The following is a 26,454-nucleotide window of genomic DNA, read 5'->3' on the forward strand; positions in this document are numbered from 1 at the left end:
TGGGAGTAATATATATGTAATATATATCCAAGTATCTCCTACTTACCTACAGTTTACAAGTGCTACGTTTGTCATTTTGAGCTAAGATATGCACAATGATATATAAATGAAAGAGAGGTAATGCTGCAAATAAAATTCCCTCTTCTTTTGTCTTACTGTATCCTATAGAGGCAGCTGTGGTTTTGGTGTGTGGCCTTACATTATACACACACACACATAATGTGTGTGTATGTACATGTGTGTGCATATATATGTGTATATATATATATATCACGTAAGTGCAGTCACACTAAACAATTTGAGTCCTTGTGTCCTTAAATGTTCTCATTCATAAATACTTTCATTGTAGATGTAATCTCATTAATATTCTATAAGATTTAATATGCCCTAAACATTCTAGAGGGTGACTGGTCTGAATTTGTTATTTTCTTTGGCATCTTTAGATTTCTCCTTTTGTGATCTGCCATTGCTTTTTCTTTGTTCATTCTTTTGGGGTGTTGGAGGATCTCTTTAAAGAGGAAATCTTGCATTTATAGATAGATTAGTTTTGTGACTTTTAAAGTTCTTCCATTGAGTGTTGGTTATTTTAGTTTATAGATAGAAGACTGAAGGTTGAATATGGTCAAAGAGAATATCTTAATGACACAAAAGCAGTAGAGTATTTCCAGGTCAAGGTGCATGTAGGTCAGCTCATAGACAGGAAAGGCTGATCAGTGTGAATTGAGCTGGCTTTCTATCCTACATTAGTCTTAGGTTTATGTATTTTCACCAAATCAGTTTGTTCAGTTCTATGAAAAATTCTGCTAGGATTTCATTTGAAATTGCATGTAATGTACATATTAATTTCAGATAAATTGACGGGTTTAAGGAATTGAGAATCCAACAAAGAACATGGCCTCTTGCCCTCTTCCTTCCTGTCTCATCTCTTTCATAAACATTGTGAAGAATTTTCCTGTTATTGTTAGTGTATACTAGTTGTACAAAGGAGTTCCACCATTATTAGTTCAAATATTCATTTAATGCGCTTTGATCAAATTCACCCCTCTGATTACTGGCTTTTTTTTTTTTTTTGCCAGTCCTGGGCCTTGGACTCAGCGCCTGAGCACTTTCCCTGGTTTCTTTTTGCTCAAGGCTAGCACTCTGCCACTTGAGCCACAGTGCCACTTCTGGCTGTTTTCTATATATGTGGTGCTGAGGAATCGAACCCAGGGCTTCATGTATTTAAGGCAGGCGCTCTTGCCACTAGGCCATATTCCCAGCCCCTGATTACTGTTTTCTTACCCTTCTCTCCTGTCAACCAATAGGTTTTGTTATTCTATTTTCTTTTATTTATTAATTTTTTTTTTTTTTTGCCAGTCTTGGGACCTAGGGCCTGAGCACTGTCCCTGGCTTCTTTTTGCTCAAGGCTCGCACTGTACCACTTGAGCCACAGCTCCACTGCGGCTCTTTCTGTTTATGTGATGCTGAGGAATGGAACCCAGGGCATCATGCATACTGGGAAAGCACTCTAACGCTAAGTCTTGTTCCCAGCCCCTTTTATCCTGTTTTCATACATGTGGAAAATTTGTCTTGATGATCTCTTTTACCACACCCTTGAGTAAGCATCACTTTGTGTCCTTTTCAGTCAGTGTGCGACCCCCTCTTTCCGGTACCCCCCATTGCCCTCACCTGCCCTCTTTCCTGTCGTCTTCACACTGGGTGGGATGTAGCAAGAGTGAAGGTGGGCCATGGGAAGCCGAAGCGCTGTAGCACTCTTACTCATTCACAAGTCTCCCAGCAAACGTTTATTGTGTGTGTGTTGGGTGGGCCTGAGGCTGCTGTCCTCTCCTTCTTTGTAAATGTGTATATGTTTCGTGGTTTTAGTGGGGGGGAACTGTATTGCTCTGCATGTCTCACCATTGTTACTCTGGAAGTCTCCTCTAAACACCATGACCATCCCAACAACATTTATGTCTTTGAGTAAGTACCCCCATCAGTTTGCTTTTATTTTGACTTTTAAAATCAGTTTTGGATTTTCCCTAGTCCACACTGAAAGTCTTGTAGAATGATAAAGCAATGGAAGAACTTCCTATCTTGGATTGGAATTGATACTCCTATGGTCTTCCAGTATGACTGTCATCTCCTGCCACTTAATTTCATGCCACCACATATCCTTCCTTCTATGCTTCTACTGGGGAGCAGGCTTTTAAATGCAGGCAGAATACCTTGCTTATCTCTCTGTACTCACCACCTGCACACAGTAGCTGCCAGTTGCCTGTTCTGTGAGCCCGTAGCTGCAGTCCTTTCAAACACACAGGAGCGTTCAGGCCTGCTTGCTTGCATGAGCACATATGCATGATTTTCCAGTGGGGTAGCAACACCCCAGAGCTGTCACAGCATCTATTGGGACACTGCATAAGGAGCTTCATGTTCAGTGGCTTTTCCTACTTATTTCAGGATGGTGTGATGGAGGAGAGGGTAGGAGCAGATACTCAGTTTCCTTAATGGAGCTTATATTGTATCCTTCACAGTCTATGCATTCCACTTAACATACTTCACAGTGAGGAAGTATCTCTCCAGACCAAGAGATCAGAAATCTGCATTCTCAGCTCTGTAATTTCTTTACCGGTTAGGCAATTTAAAGTTTGATATGTGTTTTCGTAAATATAATTAAAATAATAGAAAGTCGAGTTCTCAAACGATGTTAGAGGCCAAATAGGGCTTTGAAAGTATGTTTTATGAATCACATACTTTCTGTTTGAAAACCCACTGTGATTACTTTGAACTCTTAAATGTTCAGAGCTATCTGTTTTGTTTCTGTTTTCAGAAGAGTTTATCCTAGAAAAAAGGTTTTTGGAAAAGAATTCTTTGTGGAAAATTTGAAGCATATCCAAAAATAGATGAGTGTGCTTAACTAGCTCAGCAGGAGCTCAGGCCAGTGAGCTTACCTCAGTTGGCCTTCCCTCCACCTTTCCCAGAATTACTTGGAAGTAAATCCCTTACAACATATTATGCCATCTGCAAATGTTTCAATATATTTTTAGAAAACGAGGACTCTTGACAACCATAAACATGGCACCATTATCATTGCTTAAAAAATGTAGCAGAAATATGTCAGCATGTTAAAATACCCACACTTGTTTTGTCTCTAAGTTCGTTGATCTGCTTTTCTTTCCAATTCTCTTGTGCTGTATGTATGTTGTGTGTATGGGGGGGGGCGTGGGGGGTGGGGGGCAGACATTTTGTACCTGTTTTGAAGGAATAAGACATTTATTTAGTTTGTATATTTTCATTGTCTAGATTTTGCTGATTACATCTTTATAAGTGTTTAAAATTTTTCTTTTTTCCTCCGTATTGTGTCCAAATTGGTAGTTAGATGGAAGGCATAATATGATTTAGGAAGATATATTACTGTAGCTGGATCATTTGAACAGAACGAATGCTCTGGGTGAGGATTATGATGTTTTTAGCTCTGAAGCTTTGCCTGCAGTGGGAACAGTTCAGATACATCGCTCCTGTCTCAGACTTTATTGCTTTTGGTCTGCTGATACCAACTTGTCACAGCCATGCATGAAAGCAGTAGGAGAAAAACTTTGAGTGAAGGCATGTTCCTGGGACTAAAGTCCATTTCCATGACTGATTTGGAAATGTTGAGTTGAGTAAAGCTGCATGGTTAAACCCAGAAGGATTTTATATAGTTTTAAAATGTTTAGATCTATGACAGTATGATAGAGATGAGTATTTTTTTTTAAATAAAAGATATTGTTAGCTTCCCTGCTGTGGAAGTAGACTCTGATAGGTTGTCTGAGTTTTGAGTCTGGGAACAAAACAGTGTATTTAGTTCGTATGGCTGATTTAACAAGATAATACTTGTGGTGGCATCAAACAGATCTAGTGCCTTCCTTTTAGGGGGTCAGCAGTTTGCAGTGGGCCTCCATTGGCAAGCAGGGCTCTGCTCCTTTCTGGAGGTTTTTCTAGCTGCTTCATGCGTTCTGGGTTCCTGTCTGCTCCTCAGTGACCTTGCACCTTCAGGGCAGCCAAGGGCCACTCTCATTATGTTCCTTTGCTAGACGTGTACCTCCTTCTTTCCTCCTTCCACCTTTAAAGGTTCTGTGATTACCTTGGCCTCACCTGGAGAACCCTGCAGAATCTCCTTGTGGTGGCATTGTTAATGCTACCCACAGTTCTTATGTCTATTAGCCTATGTGTAGATTGCTTGGATTCGGATGGCCTGAGTTCAAACGTTAACTTTCATATGACCATCTCATTCTGCCAGTCTTTTGATATGCCAGTTGGTGTCTTTTACTTTTAAAGTCTGTGCAAAATGAGCTACTCTAAGTTTTGGGTTTCTTCCGAGTGTGGCCCAGAAAGGCGAATCTCCTGTGTGGCACGCGGGGGCCTGGTGATGACAGGAATTTTGTCAGTGTTGATGGAAATGAGATTGATGCAGGGTCCTGTTATTTGGGGCAGTGGCAGATGGTGTGGGGATAGCACTGTGTGGATGGGGCTGGGGAAGTGCTTGGGCGTCCTTTTCTTCCTCTTAGATGGAGCGCGGTTTCTCAGGCATGACAGAAACTGTTCATTATTTTTTAAAAGAAAATGTACCCATTGAAAGCTCTTGGCTTTTTCTTTCTGCTATTATCTCTTGTCTTGTCATTGGGAACCAAGATAGCTCACTGGCACAGTCATCCTATTAATGTGCCAGACTTTCTCTTCAGAGTTTTTTCTTTTTTACACAAGTGACCCAGGTTCCCAACCAGATGTACCTCACTCAGTTTCGTGTACAGGATCATGGATGTTTGGGTTCCATTACTAACTAGCTTCATTTAAATGCAGATTGTGTACTACTGTCTTAACTTGCTGTATATTAGGGTTCCTGTCCTGTTAACTTTTGCTCTCCAGTTGTCAGTGGATTATAAAAAATGAAAAGTGAACCCATTCTAATACCTTTCTTCCTAAACTTTCAGGAGTCTGACTTCTTAGGGCCATTGATTATGGCTCTTTCCCATGTGTACTCCTAACCGCCATTTGCTTCTCCTTGCAGTCCTTGGCAACAGGTGACTCTTGTGGTTAAAACATACATGTTTACTACTGCTTATGGGTGTTGATACAGATAGTTTCTTCCATACACAATGACATCTTGAAACATTTTTGTCCTCATTTCCAAGTTCCTGAGTTTCAGGTGCCTGAATGTTTAAGCCTGGCTTCTGCATAATCGAGGATGAAATTCCAGTTGAAAAAGTTTTTTTTTTTTTTTTTAAAGTTGTTTCATCTACAACATAAAGCTCCCAGGTTTAATATATGGTAATTTACATTTTCTCGTGTTTTTCTGTTACCTTGTTCATCCTGGCAATGTATCCATTGCTTTTTTTTCTTCTTCTCACTTTTAGACTTCTACTGGTTGGTGGATGTGAAACTGCTGGAGTGGGAATCGCCAAAGCGTCCAGCTGTGGCCTTTCTGCATGGAGAGTCCTTTCAGGATCTCCTTATTATAAGCACGTTACTAACGGTGGAGACAAGGTTACTGCGGTGAGCTTTAGTTACAGTATTTTGCCTTCCTTTCTCCCCTCCCTCCCTCCCTCCCTCCCTCCCTCCCTCCCTCCCTCCCTCCCTCCCTCCCTCCCTCCCTTCCTTCCTTCCTTCCTTCCTTTTTTTCTCTTTCTTCCTGTGCTGGTACTGGAGCTTAAGCTCAGGGCTCTGTCCCTTAACTTTTTTGTTCAAGGTTGGCACTGCCATTTGAGCCGCAGATTCACTCCTGACCTTTTGGTGGTTGATTGGAAATAAAAATCTCATGGGACTTTCTTGCCTGGCTAGGCTTTGAACTGCAATCCTCAGATCTCAGCCTCCTGACTAGCTAGGATTGCAGGTGTGAGCCACTGACATCTGCCTCACGTTTCTAATTGGTTGCATATCCTTTGAAGGATATTGCAGAATAACTTTAATTTTTTTTGTCCATACCCAAGTTTGCTGGGCTTACTTGTTTGCTCACTCTGTGGGCCCTCTACCACATAAGTCATACCTCAAAGGAATACGGAGATGAAGTCTCTCAGGCCTTCTTGTCTGGGCTGGCTTTGAACTGTGATCCTTCAAATCTCAGCTTTACAAGTAGCTAGAATTATAGGCATTGGCCACCCCGGCTTGGCAAGAGATGGTGTCTTAAATGAGGATGGTTAATACTAATAAAATTTTAGTCCTTCATTTAAGTAATAAATGTCATTAAGTGTATCAAAATCAATTTGGTCTCATTTCAATAATATTTTAGAATATTAAAAACAATCTAGTAGTAGTCCAGTTATTTGTATTTGCTTGTTTAGAATTTTTTTATGAAGCATTGTTTTGTGTTGGCAACTAATCTGAGGGCTTTACCTGTGTTAACTCACCTAAGTCATTCATTGAGGTAGGTATTCAAACTAGCTCATGTGAGTTAGTGAGGAAAGTGAAATGTTAAGTTGCCCTGAGTTAGCTAGTTAGCAAGTGAAGAACTGGAGTACAAACTCACAGAAGCTCCATAGTTTCTGTTCTTAACCACCATGTGACTCTCCCCCCCCCCCCCCCCCCCCGCATTTGTATTGTCTATCTGTTTTGTTTTTTTTTGTCAGCACTGGGGTTTGAGTTATGGGCTCCTGTTTTGTGTAGACACAGCTTGTATTAGCTATCCTCTGCTACTGTGATAAAATACTTTCAATAAACAACTTATGGTGCATGGTTTCAGAAGATTCAATCCGGGGCATCTTTGTCCTATTGTGACACTGTACTTGATGGCACAAAGGAGTGATTGAGAAGGCTGCTCACCTCATAGCCTCCAGGGCTAGGGGGGAAAAAGAGGATGGGGGAGTGGGGGAGGGATGGAGGGGGAAGGGAGAGAGGGAGAAAGGGAGTGGGGAAGGGGAGAGGGGACGGGGGGGAGGGGTCAAGGAGGGGTTGGGAGGCAGAAGAAAGTCACCTTTAAGGGCACACCCCCAGTGACCCACTTCCTTCTGCTAGGATCGGCTAAGGTTTCCCTTCCAGTGGCACTGGCCTTTACCGCATGAGCTGTTGGGATACCTTGTAGACTTCATAGAGAGCTGTGCCCCTTTAGGCTTTTGTTATAATACTTCAATTACATAAACAAGCAAATGAAAAGTTCTACAATTTCTGTTTCTTTGTGGCAAAGCCTGCTGTTGAAACTTTGTGTCTCTAGGTAGCTTGTTCTGATTGATGACTAATGATTTAGGGCTCTATGGTGGGGGTGGAGTGGGGTGGGGGTGATCTTATTGAGTCTCAATTTATGGCCTTAGGAAGGGAAGAAGGGATAAAAGGTGTATTTTTTTTTTTTTACTGACTTAGACCAGAAACATCTGTTTATTTATCTGTTCATTTATCATAACTAATCATGTGGCCACTGTTAACTTCAAAGAGATTGGGAATTAGTTTTTGTATGTTCAGAAAAGTAAGGAGAAAAACAAAATCAACCCCTCCCCCTCCCCAGACATTGGCGCTTACCACTTGTGTCTGCCCTATTGGCCATCCTGTCCTGTAATATTACTTCCCTTTATGTGCATAACCTGCAGGCAGGAAGCACTTGGTTGGAATGATTCACTGTGTACTTAGCACACTGCTTATTAGGTAGGGGGCAGTTGTGTATTTTTCAAGCAAGAAAAGAAACCAAGAAATTAAAGTAGCACAGCACAAGCAGATGTGCTAAGCTGTTTGTTTTGAAAATGAATGTATGTGTCCTTTGCTTTTCTTTCCTTGTATTGATTTCAATATAGTCTTCTGGGACAGTGAATGGGTTTGTGTTGAAAAGGAACTAATGAAGAAGTACTTTTAAAAAGAGATTTTTAGCAATTACAGTAATCTTGAATGATCATTTTCTTAGCTTTTGGCATATACTGGTAGGTGACTGTGATTAACCCAACAAAGTAACGATTTTCAGAAATGAGATTGACTTGCTGGTTTACATGACACCAGACCTGAAATCAACTTCTATTTGTAAATGAGCTTGTGTCCTGCTGGGCTTTGTGCCTTTCCTTCATTTGTTTTTCGAAATGTTTATTATTCATTCATTCTCCCTAGAACAAAGAGAAGTAGGGTGGGTTGGTTATTATTAGCCACTTTTCACAGAGGAGCTGCCTAAGAGCATCACAGCTAAAACAGGAAAGGTCTGGGATGGAACTCACCTTCTAGTTGCTGTTGAGCCTTTTCCCTCGTGGAAGCCATGTACACAGATCATCTGTGCTATGACTGTCCTGTAGCCCACCAAAAAAGGCGAGGCAGGAGTTACCTGTGCTTGTGGAGCTCACTGTGGTTTGCAGAAGTGGACACATTATTCCCTGTTTAGGAATTTACTAGATGTGTTCACTGCTCTAAGTTATGTCATATGTAGCTTGCAGTTTTGTATGTGAGATGATACCTGCCACTTATTTTCAAATGGTCTAGTTAAAATACAAAGTTTTGAAGAGCACATGTGAGTGTGTGCTGAGACAGATAGAGTATACCAGTGTGGCAATATTTAAATAACTGGTCAGCTAGATGAGAGGCATACTTCAGTTCATTATAGATTCATTTTGGATTTTCCATAGCTGTACAGTTTGTCAAAACTAAAGCTATGGTAAGAAAAAGGAAGAAATCAGTTGATGAGTGTGGAGGACATGAGTGTGGGTGGGCAAGGTGTGTGTGTGTGTGTGTGTGTGTGTGTGTTTGTGTCTGTGTGTGTATGTGTGTGTCTCATAGGGGCCTGGGAGAGGGAAGGACACAGAATACTGTGTAGCAGGAAAGCTTTGTCCCTTGGCTCCTTTGGATTCCCTTGGCTTTCACCTTCTTGCTTGAATGGAATACTGGAAGCTTCTCTGTGGATGGTCCTTCTCTCTGGCCTGAGACATTGGTACTGAGTCTTTCAAAGAAAAGTGCTTGTGCCATGGCAAAGTAAGTTGGGACAAATACTGAGTTGCAACTTGAACGCCCATTGCCAGAAGATTAGCTTCTTGAAATGTTGCATGTGTCCTGCAGTGTAACCGAAAGTCATCCTACAAAAGCCCTCCTCGCCTCTGTATAACTGGAGGTTAGGATTAGCTCTTTTTGTCAGATGACACATACTGATCTCTTCCAAACCTCTGGTAACCTTTGCTTATTGATGTTGTTTGGTATAAATACTGACTAAGAAATGCTGTAGACATATAGATTCTTGCCTCACAGAGGCTGTTTAGGTTGTAAGAGAGTGAATGAAATTTAATGTATGCACTGGTCAAGGTTTTTAGATCAATGCTAGTGTTCTCTATGTGAGTTGGCTTTACTTGTTCCTTTGTTCAGCATGGAATCATTGCACCAAGCACTAGGAATAGAGTCTGTGCCTGAAAACAAGTGCAGCGAGCTCTACAACTATGACGAGGGGTAGCTGGAACCAGCTCCCTTTCCTTGCCACTGTGTGTCCATGAAGACTCATGAAGGCTTTTCTTTTCAGTGGTTCCTGGGGTTTGCACTTGGGCATGTTAACTGCCTTTAGCTACTCAAAAATTGTAATAGTGAAGTTTTAAACCAAGACTAAACAGTACCTCCTTTTTCTTTTTTGATTGGGATAAAATTCATAAAGCACAAAATTATCCATTATCATTTCAAAGTATACAGTTTAATGATTTAGGAAGGAATTTTCTAGATACTGTGGTAATTCTACAGTGTACTATTTTACATTCCTACCCATTGGTGATCGAGGGGCCAAATTCTCTGTATCCTCAACTTTCCCCTATGTTTATGAGCACATATTAGCTGTGCAAAGGAGTTTCATTGTGGTATTTCCATTTGTGCACAGCTTGGACCTGAATCAAACTCACCTTCTCTGACACTACCCCTCGTCTCTTCCCTTTTTTCTAATTTTGCACATTTGTGCTTTGACCACCTTCATCCTTCTTCCCCCATTCCAGCCCACAAGTACATTTTCAAACAGAACAAGAACTGAAAATGTTCCCTGAAGCAGCTATTATTCCATTTTGTATTTTATCACCAGTGTAGGAGGTTCTAGTTTTAAACATCCTCTCCAAACCCTACTCGTTTTTTGTTTTTTTTTTTTTAATAGCCATCCTGGCAGATCTATAGTGCAATCTTACTGTATTTAATTTTCATTTCCCTGATAAACTGATGTTGATAATCTTAATTTTATTAGCTATTCCTGTATAGCTCTTTATGAAATATCTATTCAAAACTTTTACTCATTTTGTTTGGCCTTCTGTTTATTCAGTTTTAATTGCCTCCTATCAGATATATGATGCCTAAATAGTTTCCCTTTGTCTGTAGCTTGTTTTTCCAATTTCTTGATTTTAAGTTCCTAACTTATTAAATTTTATCTGAATAGTATTTTTTTTTTTTTTTTGCCAGTCCTGGGGCTTGGACTCAGGGCTGAGCACTGTCCTTGGCTTCTTTTTGCTCAAGGCTAGCACTCTGCCACTTGAGCCACAGCGCCACTTCTGGCCGCTTTCTGTATATGTGGTGCTGGGGAATTGAACCCAGGGCCTTATGTATATGAGGAAAGCACTCTTGCCACTAGGCCATATCCCCAGCCCCTGAATAGTATTTTTTAAAACCTTTTTGGAAGCCCAGTTTCTCAATTTCATTTATGTGAATTAAGCATTTTAAAATTCCAGTTGAGATATTCTTAACCTTTCTCAAGGTCATAAAGATCTTTTTCCTCTATTTCTGTTGTTTTATTTTTATTAGCATACTCAGTTGTACAAGGGGAGTGTTTCATTATTCTCCACACAAGTATACATTGTATCTCTTATCAATATCATCCCCATCACTCTCTCTTCCTCCTTTCCCCACTTAAAAAAAAAGCCAAACAGTGTTTATTGAATGTAAAGTAACCCTAGACTCATGGAAAGTGTCCCAAGGAAAACAAAGTAATAGAGATTAAAATTTACATAGACAGTTCACTCTCTTCCAGGTAAACAGACACACAATTGTCTACTGTCTCGTATGGCTCAAAACGAAAGGAATGCTTGCTTCCCCCAGCCTGATTGCTAGCTGGTAGAAGGGAGTTCATAGGTGGGGTTCCAGGAAGGGTCCCAATAACAGCAGACTTCTCCTTTCCACCCCTTGTTCTGCCCCAGTGGCCAGAGTGCGCTAGGTGGGATGTCTAGGAGGAAGTTAGCCATGCTTCCCCACTGTGCTGCCGACATTCCTTGGCTTGGATCTCCTAGACGGTCTCTTCAGTGGCCACTGGCATGCGGCCATGGGTCTTGTTGGCCTGTAGCAGAAGGGCTGCCTCCTTGGCTGCCCCTTTGCCAATGAGGTGGCCATACTTTGTAGATACTGGCTGAGCTCGTCAGCATGGTTCCCAGTGGCTGCCTTCTACTGCCCCTGGACCAGCTCCTTCAGCTTCCACTTCCCTTCTGCCTCAGCTCCCCTCCCCCCCCCCCCCCCCCCCCCCCAGTCAGCTCTTCATCTACGAGCACTGAGGGCACTGACACCTTTTTGAAGACCATGATATGGTGAACGTCATTGTCTTCTGGAAGAAGGATGTCAGGCCAGCCCCTTCCCCCACACTGTGTCCTATGCTCTCCTCTATCTCCTTCGCAGACTGAAGGCTGAAACCTTTTTTTTTTTTTCCACCGTCTTGGGTGAAATCTGATACCTTTTTTGGCATCCTTTTATGAGATTCCACTGTCTGTTGTTTGTCTTATGCTTTCTTCAGGCAGGCAGCCTGCTCTCGGGCCAACTCTCCTGGTCACCAGGGCCCGGTAGCTTTTTCATGAGCTCAGGATGGAGCCAGGTCCACCTTCTTGGGAGTGACTGAGAGAGGACTTCCTCACTAATTAAAACATTCAACGGGTTACATTGTTCTTTTAACACGTTCATCCTCATCCTCTACCTTACTTTTCTTGCTGGTACTCTTCTCCCATCTGAGCCTGTTGTGACATTTTTAGTGGGGACGGAGGTGGGGGTTGAACGCAGGTCCTTGTTCTATCCTCTGCTTGAACTGTGCCTTCAGTCCTATATTCCGGTCTTAAAATTACGTTTATCTTCTTTCCTTGCTTTTTATAAGTATATTTATTAAATGCAGAGATAAAATTGTGTTGCATTATGTTAACTATTGGTTTCTAAATGACTTGACTTTTTTTCCTGGTATTTAAAAAATATAGAATTGCTTCCTAATGAACGAAATTTCTGTTTTGTTTAGACTTTCCACAGTGATGCTAGAATAAAATGGTAACCTTGGAGAGCTTCATTTGAGAAGAGCTTGTGGTAGATTCTAATTTCCATAAAGTGTACTAGACTTGTTATTGATGTACTTTGAAAAGCATTTGATTAGGGATATATTTTAGAATATTGTTCTACTTGGTGATTCCTTCCTTCCCCCCCTCCCCCGTCCTTCCTCCCCCCCCCACCCCCCAAACAAAAGCAGAATCTTACCATAGTCCTTGATAGCTGTTGGTGATTTGTTTTAGAAAATGAATTTAGGGTTGGGCCGGTTAAGCCTCACAACCTACATTAAGTTCTATGCAACTTTATTTCACTTGTGGTGTTGGGAATTAAACTCAGGCCTTGTTTGTGAGTGATCAACTACTTAGCTATACCCTTAACCTTAATGGTGCTTCCCTTAACTTTTTTAAAATAATATGATTTATTAATTTTGAATTTCACCATCAAAGGACTACAGACAATAAAAAAAAATCATTCAACTGACTTTCTTCATGTGATATCTGTGTATTTTCAGGTCCCGAAGACACTGGGATTATTAAGAATGTTAAGTGTCAAGTTTTACAGTCGCCAGGGACCAGAACAGGTAATACAAATTTGCTGCTTCTCGCATTTTGCAAATATTTTCTTCAGATTTCTTTAAGGTTAGAAATGAATAAACAATGAACATTCTAGATCTTTATCTAGGTGTACTCATAATTACATGCAATAGTTATATGTAATCATAATAATTTATAGATGTAGTCACTCAAAACTTGTGTATTTTAGAATATATCAATCTAAACTAAAAAAAGTTACATTTTAGAAAATGAACCTAGTCCACCTATGTTTGATGATATAGCCAAAAATTTTCTGAAGCAATATATATGTGAATTTTTTTATTTTAAAAGTCATGTGATTTTTTTTCCGTAATAGGTTCTTTTTTTTTTTGCCAGAAGGGAAAACAAGTATTATTTAAAAGTAGCTTTGCTTGTTTGCTTTTTTGGTTCATACTGGGTTCTGGTACTTGCTTGGCTCAATTGCTTGGCTGGTGCTCTATCACTTGAGCCATGCCTCCAGCCTGTCTTTTGCTGGTTAATTGAAGATGGAATCCCTCAGACTTTTCTACTTGGGCTGACTTTGAACATTGATCTTGGGGATCTCATCATCTTGAGTAGTTAGTATTACAGGTACAAGTCACTGGCACTAGGCAAGGATCGCTTTCTTTAAAATATTGTAAAGGTTTGCTCTCTTTCCTTGCAAATGTTTTCTGTGCAGTTAGGATAGCAACTGGTAGATCTGAAAATGCACCGTTTCCTGAAGTGGAGTTGGGAGTGATTTTTTTTTTTGTTAGCATACAACAACAACAACACAAAAATGAAAATGGAAAACAGGTCCTTATTTAGGGTGTGGGCACTAAGTTGATGAAGTAGGGAAAATAAAGGTGAAGAAGGTGGTATGGTTAAAATAGTTACATACATGTGTCGAAGTGAACTAATGAGCTTGTTTAGATTATTTAGAGAGTGATGGAGGTGTTGAGTCTGATCCAAGTCCATTCAATGCATACATAGACTGACACAATGAGATTCCCCTTGTACATCTAATCAATGCTAATACAAATAGATGGAAAAAGTTTTTTTTGATTGCCATATATTAGTTGTACAGGAACATTTCATTGTGACATGTCCATACATGTATATTATGTATTCCATCAATCTCCCCCCCACCCTACCCCGGTCTATCAATCACTGTCCCTTATTCCTCCCCCTCCTCCCTCTTTTTGTTTGTTTTATTGTTTTGCCAGTCCTGGGGGCTTGAACTCAGGGCCTGAGCACTGTCCTTGGTTTCTTTTCGCTCAAGGCTAGCACTCTACCTCTTGAGCCACAGCGCCACTTCCGGCTTTTTCTGTTTATGTGGTGCTGAGGAATCGAACCCAGGGCCTCGTGCATGCTAGGCTCTACCACTAGGCCACATTCCCAGCCCTTCTCCCTCTTTAAAAAAAATATTTTTTTGTAAAGGTGATGTACAAAGGGGTTACAGTTACTTAAGTAAGGTAGTGAGTGCATCTCTTTTTGAACAGTGTTACCCCCTCCCTCGTTTTTTCCCACCCCCCCTTCCCCTCCTTAAAATAATGCCAATGTTGTATTTTCATACATGTGTATGAAGTGTTTTGAGCTTATTTATCCTCTTTCACTCTTCTGCTGGGGTCTTCACCCTCCTCCTTGCCTCAGCAATGCCTGATTTACTTTCCTTGTTTTTATTTATTTATTTTTTGTATGTGTGTATGTCAGTGGAGATTAAAAAAACAACAACACTTTTTTTTGTTGTTGCAAAATGAAAGGAAAAATTCCTCCCACCTTTGAAATTATTGATTCTCCAAGGAGAAATGATGTGTGGCTTTGATTGCCGTTGTCTTTTATAGGAGCGGTGGGGAGTCCGGGGCAGGGAGCTGGGTGGGCACTTGCGTTGGGGATGTCAGTGGCTCAGGAGGCGCGCGGGCGAGCCCTGCCTCGGAGGGAGCTGGCTCTATCACTTCTCTCTCTCAGACTCTTCACTAAAGTCTTGACCTACTCGGGAACAGCAAATCATACTCCTGTCTTGGGAAGAACCAAATAGCCTCATTTTTCTCCCTTTTCAATTCCTTTGCTAAACCAATAAGGGAATTGTAATGAGAATTCTGTGGCTGCATTTGTATCGAATCCATTGTAAATTTTAAGTTGTAATTACTTCTCTGTCATAGACTTGAGCATAGTCACATGCTCTGGACGGGTTTGTTGGTCCGTTGAGAGAGTAGAGCACTAACACTCCTCCCCGTGTCTAGAAAGTCACTTTCATTGTGAGACCTAATTATACTCATTTCTAGTTAGCATTCACTAGTTATTTCATGGAGTTTTCTTCCTTTCTCAGACAAAGCAACATATGCAGTTCTAAATGACTTGGCCACTGCACTGAATTTGTTCCTTTCTGATTTTCCTCTGTTGCCTCTGGTTCTTTTTTTTTTCTTATTTATTGTCAAAGTGATGTACAGAGAGGTTACAGTTTCATACTTTAAGCCTTGGATACATTTCTTGTACTGTTACCTCTTCCCTCATTCCCTCCTCCCCCTCCCCCTTTTCCTCTCCTCCCATAAGTTGTTCAGTTGGTTTACACCGAATGGTTTTGCAAGTATTGCTTTTGTAGTCGTTTGTCTTTTTATCCTTTGTCTCTCGATTTTGGTATTCCCTCAGAGGCATCACTTCACCTTTCTCCCTGCGACATGTTCCCTTTCTCCTTAGTGACTTCTAAATAATAAGTAGCTCCTTGTCTTCAACAAACTTTTAAGAATTTTGTTTGGTTTTGTTGTTGTTCTTTTGGTCTGTTGAGTGTAATTAAGCAAGATTGTGGAATTTCAGTACCACTTTTTTTCAGTCAGCCAATAAGCATTTATTTTGAGCTAGGTCCAGTGCTAAGGCCGATAATAAACAGATGGATAGACTGCAGTGAACTTCCTCAAGGAGCTCTGGATGTAGTAGAGAGACAAGGCCTGGAAGGAGTGGCAAAGCAAGAAAGTGACTGACCTCTTATGTAATCCAGGGAATGCTGAAACACAGAGGAAGCAGTGTTCAGCTTTGGAGGTGTCACTTGGTTTGAATCTTGAAGGGAGGAATTGAATCTCCAGCAGAAAGGGGAAGGGGATAGCCCTGGTCTGGAGGTAGCATGTGTCCAGGTATGGGAAATACCTGAGAGGACTCCATGAGGACACAGTGTGTTGTGGTAGAGAATCTGTAGGAGCTTGGTCTTTGTCTTCCATCTTGATTTTACTCACCAATATAATTAATACTTAAAATGAGAATTATTTGGGGGCTAGATGTTTATGACTGTTCTTCGCATCACATGTGGTAGGTAAGAGGAATTGTTTATTAGCCCTCTTTGTGTGTTAATAGGCAGGTATAAATCTGTTTGATCATTATTAATGACCATCTTGCCATTTTTTCTCTCATCTCCTGTAAGTCCGTGATATATGTTGTTTGATCGCTGCTATTGGTTCTTTTGTGGAGAAACTCGACTTTTTTCTCATTCTGTCAGGATCCTCTGTGGTTGAGCAAAAACAAGGAAAGGCAATTAATTTCCTTATACTTTCACCCTTCCTTGTGACACATTGTACCAGAATTCTTATCTGTTTGGCTTTTGAAAAAGCTTTTGAATTTTCTATTCTAAAACCAATACTTTCCAGTAAATGTAGTGTTGTGTATGTTATCTTACTTGTACCTAGAGATTCTTGCCCCAAAGGTAATTATAGCTCATAGATTTTTAGTGTTGTTAATTTTAGAGTTGAAAGGAACTTCTTATTATTGTGGATACTTCCTAACAAGCAGGTGTTTTCACGGGAAGTTTCTGTTTCTGGCATTATGGGCCTATTTTTTGGTGAAGAAACTGAAGCCTCAAGACAAATGGCTTCCTTTGTTCTCTCACCTAGGAACATGGGTTTGTCTTTTGGTTGCATGAGATTACTGCTGTTTCCTTATCCGTTGCATTTGGCTGTTGATTAAACCCTTAGTTGTACAATGGAAGAAACTGAGGTGAAGATGTGCTATACTTACAATAGCAAGTGACAAATTATGGCTTATCTCAGAATGGCCTATTTTACCATTCAAGTTTAACAGCAGTCATGTTGCTCTTTTTAACTATATTCTGTTTTAAGCATTAGCACTTTTTAAAATGAATTTGTTTTTCTATGTAGTAGCCCTGTTGTTAATATTTAGTCCACTTATTTTTTCGATTCCCTTTTCAGACTATAAAATAGCAAACTGAGGTTGGACAGGATTAGAGGATAGTTATGGCCCTGACTGTTATAGGACAGGACTGGAGGGTGGTTAAGATAGTGACTGTCACATGCCCAACATTCAATATGTGATAGTCATGGTTGCTGTTATTGATCTGATAATTTCTTTTGTAAATATTTGATTAGCATATATTAGCTCTACAAGTAGGGTTTATTGTGACATTTCCACACAATGCAGTCCACTCGATCTCAACCACCCTTCCCTGCCCTGTTATCCTTCTTCCTTATTAACTCTAATATAATTCCAGTAGGTTTTGTTATCACATATCCCAACAATTTATTTTGGCCATAATCATCCTCTCTCACCCTTATTACTTATCAATTTCTCTGTATCTCTAATCCTTGAACTACTAAGAGTAGCCTACAGGTTCTTCTTGAATTGTGCGTTCATATTCCCTCAATTTATATTGCTTCAAATAATTAGCTTTTGGTTGCTTGACAATACATTATTTTTAAGGGTATGTTAACAATAAGAATTATATTCTTTTTTTTTTTAAAGTTTTTATTATAAAAGTGATGTACAGAGAGGTTACAGTTTCATACGTTAGGCATTGGATACATTTCTTGTACTGTTTGTTACCTTGTCCCTCATACCCCCCTCCCCCTCCCCCTTTCCCCCCCTGAGGTGTTCAGTTCACTTACACCAAACAGTTTTGCAAGTATTGCTTTTGTTGTTGTTTCTCTTATTTTACCCTTTGTCTCTCAATTTTGGTATTCCCTTTCAATTTCTTAATTCTAATACCAGTATACACGGTTTCCAATATACTCAGATAAGATTACAGAGATAGTGTAGATACAGTCACAAGAAGGTGATACAAGAACACATCAATAGTGGAAACTACAGATACACATGGGATGTTGAAAGTAGTTACAACTGTGATATAACAGTCATTTCCATAAAATGGAGTTCATTTCACTTAGCATCATCTTATGTGATCATAATGGTATAGCTATTGGGCTCTTGTGATCCTCTGCTGTGACTTGCCTAAACCTGTGCTAATTATTCCCAATAAGGGAGACCATAGAGTCCATGTTTCTTTGGGTCTGGCTCACTTCACTTAGTATAATTTTTTCCAAGTCCTTCCATTTCCTTACAAATGGGGCAATGTCATTCTTTCTGATAGAGGCATAAAATTCCATTGTGTATATGTACCACATTTTCCTGATCCATTCGTCTATGGAGGGGCATCTGGGTTGGTTCCAGAATCTCGCTATGACAAATTGCGCTGCAATGAACATTGTTGTGCTGGTGGCTTTACTGTGATTTTGTTTGTGGTTTTTTGGATAAATACCCAAAAGTGGGGTTGCTGGGTCATAGGGGAGTTCTACATTTAGCCTTCTGAGGAATCTCCATACTGCTTGCCAGAGTGGCTGAACCAGTTTACATTCCCACCAACAATGAAGTAGGGTTCCCTTTTGGCCAAGTCCCCTCCAACAACTGTTATTGTTAGTTTTCTTGATATATGACATTCTTACTGGGGTGAGATGGAATCTCAATGTTGTTTTGATTTGCATTTCTTTTATGGCCAGTGATGCAGAGCACTTTTTCATATGTCTCTTGGCCATTCTCATTTCCTCATCGGAGAAGTCTCTTTGTAGGTCTTTAGCCCACTTGATGAGCAGGCTATTAGTTCTTTGCGGTTTTGTTTTGGAGGAAGGTAATTTTTTTACTTCTGCATATATTTTAGACATGAGGCCTTTGTCTGTTGAATGGCCGGTAAAGATCTTCTCCCAGTCTGTGGGCTTTCTGTTTATCTTGCAAGCTATGTCCTTTGCCATGCAGAAGCTCTGCAGTTTGATGCAGTCCCATTTGTCCAACCTTTCTTTGATTTGTACCTTTTCTGGGTCTTTGTTAAGGAAGTTCCGTCCTGTGCCAAGGAGCCCAAGTGTTTCTCCTACTTCTTCCTTTAGTGTTTTCAGGGTGTCTGTTTTGATTTCGAGGTCTTTAATCCATTTGGAATTGATTTTGGTGCAGGGTGATATATAAGGATCTAGTTTTAGTTAGAATTATATTCTTTTATAAAGGATATTCATTTAGAATTTTTTCTGATACTCTCTCTCTCGGCCCTACTGGGGATTGAACTCAGGGCATCATACTTGCTAGGCAGGTACTCTACCACTCTAGCCATACCTCTACCCTTTTACATTGGTTACTTTGGGGGTAGAGTTGCTTTATTTATGCCTGGGCCATCCTGGACTATGAGCCTCCTACTAGTGCTTTACCTTGTAGCTGAAGTAACTGGCTTCCTTGTGCTTTGCTAATGTTTTGATTTCAGATAGTTCACTAGGATGACTTCTTTTTTAAATTAAAGGATGCTTTGGGTTTGGTGACAGTTTTTTTTTTTTTTAAATTCAGGGCCTTTTAAAGCTTGCTAGACAAATATTTTGTTGCTTGAGCCACAGTTTACCTCTGGCTTTTATTTAGACTGTAATTTCTTGGGCTCGTATACTTAGGGTTACCTTTTGTTCCCTTTAGTACTGGAAATTGGACCGAAGGCCTTAAGAGTTCTAGACAAGGGCTTATCCACTGAGTCACATTGCCCAGCACTGTACCAGACTTCTAGAGGGTAGTGATTTATGTTTGCCTTGTTTACTGCTGATTACTCTCCAGATTGTAGGGCAGAGCCTGCATGTAATATTTATTGTTGAAAATACAATATTCAGTAAGTACTTATGGAAGGTTGGGAGAGCTGCATTATAAAATTATGTTTTATTGATCAGAAATATCCTTTTAAAAATATGTAGTAATTCAGAGTGGTTTGGATAAAAATACTAAGTACATTCAGTACTTTCATTTTAATGTATCTTATACACTTAAAAGGTGCAGAAAATAGGAAATCACTTACATTTAACAGTTCCACATAGATAATAACCAGCTAAAGAAAGTAAGATACATGAAGCCAGTGTCAGTACCAAGCTCTGAAATTGAATCCTAAAAAGCCTTCTCTCTCAGAAAGGACAGATAGAAATTTTATTGTAATAGTCTTATCTAAATATTGTTGCCAGTAGCAGAAGGCTTTAATTAGTGTTTTTAATTAAGAGACAATCAAATGGGAATTTGAGCCAGTGGGTTAATGTAAGTAGGAAGATAGAGGAAATCACATCAAGAAAAAGCGTGGGTTAATGACAATTGTATGAAGTATTCATATATAGTATAATTAACCCATTTAAAGAATTGTACAACCATCTTTAAATCAGTTACAGTTTGTCACCCTGAAAAAGACCATGTACTTCCTAGCTATTAATCCCATTATGAGTCCAAATTTTAAAGAATTCAGTCTAGTAGGACTTACACATAAAACTTACTAAGAACTCATGATAATTAATATGTGAGGGATATCTCCTATGTGTTCCAGACCTGCGGCTGAAGTTGAGGGATTAGGCTCTGTCCTGAGCTTTTTCACTCAAGGCTAATGCTCTTCCAGTTGAGCCACAGCTGCACTTCCAGCTTTTTGGTGGTTAATTGGAGATAAGTATCTCATAGCCTTTCCTGCGTTGGGTTGGCTTTGAGTTGCCCATCCTCACATCTCAAACTTCTGAGTAGCTAGGATTATAGACATGAGCCTGCAGCACCCGATTGTGAGAGGATATTTTTTATAACACTCACCTATTTGGATTTGAGGCTCTGTATAAATTGTAACCCTCTAAAATAGACAACAGACTACTCAAGATTGGAAGTCTTGTTTCTAGCCAGGGTGCTGATGGCTTACTCTTCTACTCAGGAATCTGAGATCTGGAAGTTCTTTATGCAAAGCCAGCCCAGAAAGAAAAGACTTGAGACTTCCTCACCAATTGATCAGCAAAGAAAGTTGGATGGGAGACGCTTCACATGGTATAGAGTCAGCTGTGAGTGTGCAAGCTGAGGGAGCCCGAGTCCCTGAATTTAAGCCTGGGTACCAGCAGGAGCAAAAAACGGAAAAGAAGTCTTGTTTCTCTGTTCTGGAGTGCAGTGACAGTGATATGAAGTGGTGGAACACTTTATTGCTACAGGTCATTTATCACGTGACAACTCTAATGATTACCATTTAATTCTGGAAGTTGTTTTGACTCATCACAATTCCTTAGATCTAACCTCACAATCTCGTACAGGATGGAATCTTCAAGATGAGCCTTTCTCCAGATGGGAGCCTTCTTGCAGCCATCCACTTCTCAGGGAAACTGAGCATCTGGGCCATCCCATCCCTAAGGCAGCAAGGCGTCTGGGATCAAAATGAGCAGGTATGCCGCTCAGTTATCATTGTTCTTTCTGTCCCAACTTTATTTTGCTGATTTTTTTTTTCTGTATCACAGAGCTCAGACCATTAGTCTCAGACCATCCTTTTACTCATGTAAGTTTTTATGCCAGTTGATTGCAGCACCACAGGGAAAATTTAAACTAGACTGACACTGGGTATTGGTTGAACTTATGGGGCAGTGCATTGTGCATCAACTTATATCCAGCTCAGGGGAACTGAGGTGTTATGTTCTAGGTTGTGGGACAGGTAAGCAGTAGAGCTCAGGTGTTCATTCTGTGGTAAGGGGCACCTAAGTCATAGAGCTGAGGTTTGATTTCTGTCTGACTCTCATGTCTGTGCTCTTTACCCGACCATGTAGGCAGAACAGAACATTTACAAAAGGTAGACATATACATATACAACAGGCTAGGAAATGCTGGCATATCTAACATATTTTTGTCTCCATGAGGTTTCTCAAGCCTTTGGTTAGTTTGGGAACTTTCTGTTACGTGAAATACTAGATTTATGTGTAATAATAATATACAACAAGATTCAGTCTTTTGGGGTTTTTATTTTACTTTTAAAAATTGTTATTATGAAGGTGATGCACAGAGGGGTTACAGTTATATGTCAGGTTGGGTATTCATTTGGGTACCGACTTGTTTTTTGATAGTCTTGAAGCACAGAGATGATTCTTTTCCTCTGTATCCGTAATATAGACTTCTTTGGCTCTCTCAGAGAGGCTCAAGTCTTGAACTACTTGTTAGACTGGTGTAGTGTAGGTACCAGAATAAATAGAGCCTCTTACTGGTGACCTAACTTTATTAAAGAGATTTACAGTGTTTGGTTATAGCAAGCATGAGGTGAAGGCAGTAGCTCTTTTCTAGCAAGAAGAATTTAAAAAAAACCCCACACTTTGAGTCTCTCTTCTGTGTCCTAGGAATGAGTCACATTAAATTGAGTTTTGTGGTGGGACTTTAGTATAGGTGTTAGTGTACTGTAGTAAGTACAAGTAATGATGAGACTGCTATTACTGCTTCCATGTTATACTTTGAACTTCTTTGTTTTGTTTTTTTAATACCAAAAAGATGAATTTAGTTTTTTGGGTTGTTCACCATGGAATTTGCTGTCTTATTAGATTTTCTAATATGCTTTGTGTGATTGAGTATTTTCTCTGTTAATCCTAATGATTAGACATGGTTATGGAAGTGCCTATTCTGATTTACTTCCATCCAGTTTTGAGTTGATTAAATACTTCAGCTTTCATTGTCAATATGAAAATCCATCTGGCTAGAAATCTGTGAGTGTTAAATTTTGTTCAAGTATGGAACAGAGTAAAATTGCTTGAATGGTTCTCATTTCAAACATTTCCCGTATGTTATATTTATATCTTTGTGTATTTTTTTGTCCTTAATTTTTCTCTGAAGGAATTTTACTACTTGCCTGTTTATACTTCTTCAGGTCTAGAATAGATGCAATGGAAACTTATCTTCTTTGTTTGTTTTCATTGTATCCTCCTGTTAACACGTAGTAGGTGTTAGACTGATAGCTGTGGAATGGGTGAGTCAGAGAGGGGAAGAGGGAGTCTGCAAGTCCACATGGTTGATCTTGATAAGAATCCACAGCTGTTTTCACAACTCTGGAGAACTGTGAGCGCTTTGAGAATTGGCACTGCATATATATTTCACGCACAGACCAGCATAGGCTTAGAATATTAAATACTAATAAAATATTTGTGGAATGGATAAGCATTTGCAGTGTTGCTTTTGTCAAGAATATGTTGGGGCAGAAAGGTGTGATTCTTTTCCTCAGTAGTTTATTTGAGGGTTCTGGCAGATACTCCTATAAGAAAATACACTCCTATAACACTCAGGTTGACAAGAGAAGCCTAGAACATTTATTTAACAACAACTTTCTGTTGCCAGCCTGAATGAGGAAACTTTTACTTTCCGTTCTTCACTAGGCACTATGGGCAGAGATCTGGGAGACCTGATGTTTAAAAAAACAACAAAGTACTTATACTGTCCCTCAAGATTTCCAGACAATTTTATTGTGATCTTCATGTCCTTAAATTTAGACAAAGCTCAGTCATAAATATTGTTCTTTGAGAGGATTCAAGTATTAGGATTTTGTTTCCTAGTGCCCTTGTATACTGGAAAATGCAAGTTTAGTATCATGATATTAGTAGTAGAGATCTGAGTGTGGTATGTATGCCTGTAATCCCAGTATACATGAAAAGCTGAGACGGGATGATGGAGATTCAAGGCTAGCTTGGGCTACATAGATACTCTGTTGTCTCAAAAACTCCAAACAAACAAACAAAAATAAATGCAAGGTGGGGGAGGGGCATGTGATCTAAGCAGGGTAATTCAGAAATTCACTGGAAATATTATCAACTGCCTTGTAAATGATCAAATAAGACATCAGTGCAGTTGATTATTTTCATTAAATTTTACTTTATTGTATTCTGACTTTTCAAAATTTATGAACATTTACCTTCTTACAATTAAGTACACTGTATCATTATACTTCAGCCTTTGGCATATAAACAGCTTTTGATAACATTTTTTTTTTCTGATGAATTAGAGGAACATGACTCTTGTTCTGGGACTGCTATAAGTCTGATAATGAGAACAGGAGGTTCTTTCAAAGATGTGGAAAGCAGGGTCTTGTTAACATTCTGGAAAATGAGCCATTCACCTGTAATCTTGTTTTTTGGCAGCCAAAATGAAAAGTACATTGTTTTAAGTATAATACTACCTTAAACTTCGCTTAATGTCTTTTTGTAACATTAAAATAATTTTCAGTTTTACATAATTGTGCATATTTATAGGATACATTGTGAAATTTCTGTACATGTATTCAATGTGCAATGTTTAAATCAGGGTAATTAAAAGTTCTGTTTACTCAAACATTAATCATTTTTTTTGTGTGTGTTAAACCTACAAACTGTTCAGTTTCTCTGTAGAATGTGTAATTGTTTCAAGCTGTATTCACCTTATTAACAAGACTTTGCTTGTTATTTAGATATGAGATTTCAGTTACATGAACAAACAACTGTTTTTTTCCATGCTATTGCCATTTTGGAGATTAAATAAGGAACATAAATTAAGCCAGGAGCTGTCTGGCCGTGATTTAATCTCACCTGGTTTGAAAGTTCCTACTGTCCCACTGTGCTGTCAAAGGTGACTGTGACATGGTGTTGGCAGCAGATCAGAATACAAATGGCTTCAATTTAAACAGTGCCTGCCTCCATTCCTTTTACTTAGTATAGTTTTGGTTATAGAAAAGTAGAACTAGTTGGTAACATGGAGGTTGCTTAGTCAAATCTTAATGCTGTGAAAGCTAAGCGGGGCCTCAGCCCATTTGAGGTTTTTTGTTACTGTGTTTACAGGGGCAGGACTTGACTGTACCAAGGCCAGTGTGTGGTTGTACTATTATTACTGTAGCCTCTTGACATGTATATGTGCAGTGTGTATGTATGTGTGTGTAATAATTTCTGTGTATCTAGCTTTGACTTTATTAATTGAATACTTGTAGTTTTATCATTCTTATGAATACTGTTTCTTCCATCAGATTGAGTCACAGTTTTGCCTGTGATCATTTTTTGTCTAGCAACTATTGCTTTGCTTGACTATTAGGAAGTGGAAACTTCAGTTCTCTGTAACCAAGAGATCAAGGGAAGGCATTTTCTCATATATTATTTGTTTTGAATATTCCATAGCACTTCTTGATTTTCTCATACTCTTCTTCCATGCTCGACTCAGTAAATTGTGTGCATGTTTTTCTATTTAGCCAGGGTTTGATGAACTTAATCCTCAGTGGAGGCTTTCTACTGAGAAGCGAAAGAAACTAAGAGGTGAGTTGGAAGAAATATCTTCATTACAACCGTAATTTGACTCGTCTTCTTATCTAGTATGAAATGTTCTTTAGGTTGATACAGTCCCTTTATACTTTTGCTTCACATTGGAAGAAACAAAAGGTTTCATAACAGTAGAACAAGGTAGAAACCTAGTTTGTTTCATTCCTTTTTCCCTTTGTCATTTCCTCCCTATGTTGTTTTATTGAGTTGGGATTTTGCTGTGTAGCTCATGGCACCTTTGAACGCATCCCTTCTACCCCAGCTTTTCCATGTTGACAATAGTGATTTGTCATTTTCTGAAGTACGTACTTAGGCTTTTGACAAGATAAGAATTTTTTTTGCCTTTTTAAAAATTCTTAATGATGAAAAACTAAAACCTAAAATCACAAGTGAGACAAACCCACCCTTTCTACTCCTCTTCAGTATAGTGCTAGAATTCCTCATAAGAGTAATAAGGCAAGAGAAAAACATAAAGAGGATCCAAATAGGGAAGGAAGAAACAAAACCATTTCTTTTTGTAGATGACATGATCATGTACTTAAAGGAACCTATAGATTTCCTCCCCCCCCCACCCCCCCAAGATGCTAGAGATGATTGCAAACTTTGGTAAAATACCATGGTATAAAATTAGCTCACAAAAATCAGTAGCTTTTCTATATGCCAGCATAAAGAAGATTGAGAGTAAAATCAGGAAAGCAACTCTTACTTGCAATAACCTAAAAAAAATATTTAGCAGTTAACTAAAGTGAAAACTTAAAAAAAGGAAATTGAAGAAGGTTTAAGGAAATGGTAAGACTTTCTGTGTTGTTGGATTAGAAGATTTAACATCCTGAAAATGATAATACTGCCCCAAACAATCTACAAATTCAATGCAATACCCATCAAAATCTCAACATTCTTCAATGAGATAGAGAAAGCAGTCCAAAAATTATTGTAGAACAACAAAAGACTGAATAGCAAAAACATATCCTTAGCAGGCAGAACAGTGTTGGAAAAAAATAACCATACCAAACTTCAAACTCTATTTACAAAGTTATAGTAATAAGAGCAGCTTAGTACAGGCACAAAAGCAGGCTTCAGGACCCATGGAACATACTCAGGGTTTTGACAAGTTTTTTCCTTTTTGGTTGTGGATATTAATTACATCCAGGACATTGCACTGGTATGTATGCAAGCATTGTGCCATGGCTCTGCTTAGGTTTTTAGAAGAACCATTATGTCTGTGTTCATAAAGCTTTGACTTTTGACTAATTGTTGGCACTAGATGTTTATTAAGTGAATTACTACTGTAGCATTTCTTACCTTTTACCAGAGGGAAAATTTGATAATTTCAATTTTTTTCCTGTTACGGTACCTTTAGGGCTCAAATAATATGGGCGAATTTTAACTGTAAGTTACTATGTTAAATATATTGTACCTAAACAACTTTC

The 26,454-nt window shown here is 39.3% G+C and overlaps 1 protein-coding gene and 1 pseudogene across 1 annotated transcript in view; one reads left to right on the top strand and one right to left on the bottom strand.

Moving 5' to 3' along the window:
• The window catches only part of Nbas (NBAS subunit of NRZ tethering complex), a 248,911-nt gene that overhangs the window by 46,426 nt on the left and 176,031 nt on the right, over nucleotides 1-26,454 (top strand). The window contains exons 10-13 of the mRNA XM_048353401.1: nucleotides 5,370-5,508; nucleotides 12,665-12,733; nucleotides 21,038-21,166; nucleotides 24,958-25,021. Coding sequence (XP_048209358.1) covers nucleotides 5,370-5,508; nucleotides 12,665-12,733; nucleotides 21,038-21,166; nucleotides 24,958-25,021 — 401 coding nt within the window. The remainder of the gene's footprint in view (nucleotides 1-5,369; nucleotides 5,509-12,664; nucleotides 12,734-21,037; nucleotides 21,167-24,957; nucleotides 25,022-26,454) is intronic.
• Nucleotides 9,803-11,805, bottom strand: LOC125356782 (annotated as a pseudogene).

Source organism: Perognathus longimembris, chromosome 8, assembly GCF_023159225.1.
Source record: "Perognathus longimembris pacificus isolate PPM17 chromosome 8, ASM2315922v1, whole genome shotgun sequence".
NCBI classification, from domain to species: domain Eukaryota; kingdom Metazoa; phylum Chordata; class Mammalia; order Rodentia; family Heteromyidae; genus Perognathus; species Perognathus longimembris.